The sequence below is a fragment of the Diaphorina citri genome, unplaced genomic scaffold (genome assembly GCF_000475195.1).
Source record: "Diaphorina citri unplaced genomic scaffold, Diaci psyllid genome assembly version 1.1 scaffold1314, whole genome shotgun sequence".
Lineage (NCBI taxonomy): Eukaryota > Metazoa > Arthropoda > Insecta > Hemiptera > Psyllidae > Diaphorina > Diaphorina citri.
Genome location: NW_007378743.1, coordinates 97461 through 98433, shown reverse-complemented (window position 1 = coordinate 98433; position 973 = coordinate 97461). Strand labels below are relative to the sequence as shown.

General features: G+C 39.0%; 1 protein-coding gene across 1 annotated transcript; it reads left to right on the top strand.

Annotated features, from left to right (window-relative positions):
- Nucleotides 1–16: 16 nt before the first annotated feature.
- On the top strand, nucleotides 17–925 carry LOC103515295 (rutC family protein jhp_0879-like; the record flags this gene model as incomplete). The annotated part of the gene is made up of 2 exons (XM_026828035.1): nucleotides 17–175; nucleotides 688–925. Coding segments are annotated over 2 exons (201 nt in total), but the record flags the coding sequence as incomplete, so codon positions are not given.
- Nucleotides 926–973: the final 48 nt, after the last annotated feature.

Genomic DNA, 973 nt, shown 5'->3' with positions numbered 1-973 from the left:
AATAAACAATTAAAACCTCCGGTTTCAGGCTGGAGGATCTTACGAGCACGTAGTGAAGACAACCATTCTGCTGAACGATATCAATGACTTCGCCACGGTCAACAATGTGTATGGACAGTTCTTCAAACCCCCCTACCCTGCCCGCAGTACGTTCCAAGTAGGAAAATTACCTCTGGTAAGTTATTGAGGGCAGCAAACTTAACCCTTTTACCCCTAAAGGGCCAATACGTCCTACAAAAACATGATCTTGAAAATGGGATAGGTATATCATTCCAGATCTATCGAAAAAAATTCCGTTCCCAGTGTTTTTCACATGTTTCTCTAATGATCTAAGACGTCAGTAAAATTCACTTGGCTAACTTGTCTGGTTTTGTCTCCAGATCGATTTTTGTTCAGTAGTCCTAGAGTCCTAGGAGGACATGAAACTTTGTAGAGGTCTTACTTAAAGCCCAAATAATAATGCCTGATCAGAAAAATTGAAAGATTTTTCCTAAAATAAGTCGGGGTTTAAGGGTTAAGTTCTCAATGAAAGATGTTTTTTTCCACTAAAAAAAAAAAGAGGAAATACCGATTTTTTCTTTTTCTTCTGACTTCTTTATCCCCAAGATATATCGAATTAATAACCCATTTCTTTTTTAATCAAGGGACCCTAGAACAGATAATTCATTGTTTTAATTTTTTCTACAGGGTGCAGCAGTAGAGATTGAAGCCATCGCTGGATTACATTGATAAAACAAGGGACAAGCTTGGACACAATTTCGACTGAACATAACATCCAGAATAATTCGATTTCCTATAAATACTCGTAGGTGTATCTGCCTCTAAAGAGTGAGGAGTGAGTGAGTTAGAGTTATAGGTTCCAAGTGTGTTATATGTACATAGTTACAGGTTCCGAGTGAGTCAGTTATAGTTCCCCCCTGGGCGGAGTCTCTTTTCGAAGCACATTCTGAGGTGTTTACCCACAGGCCCCCAA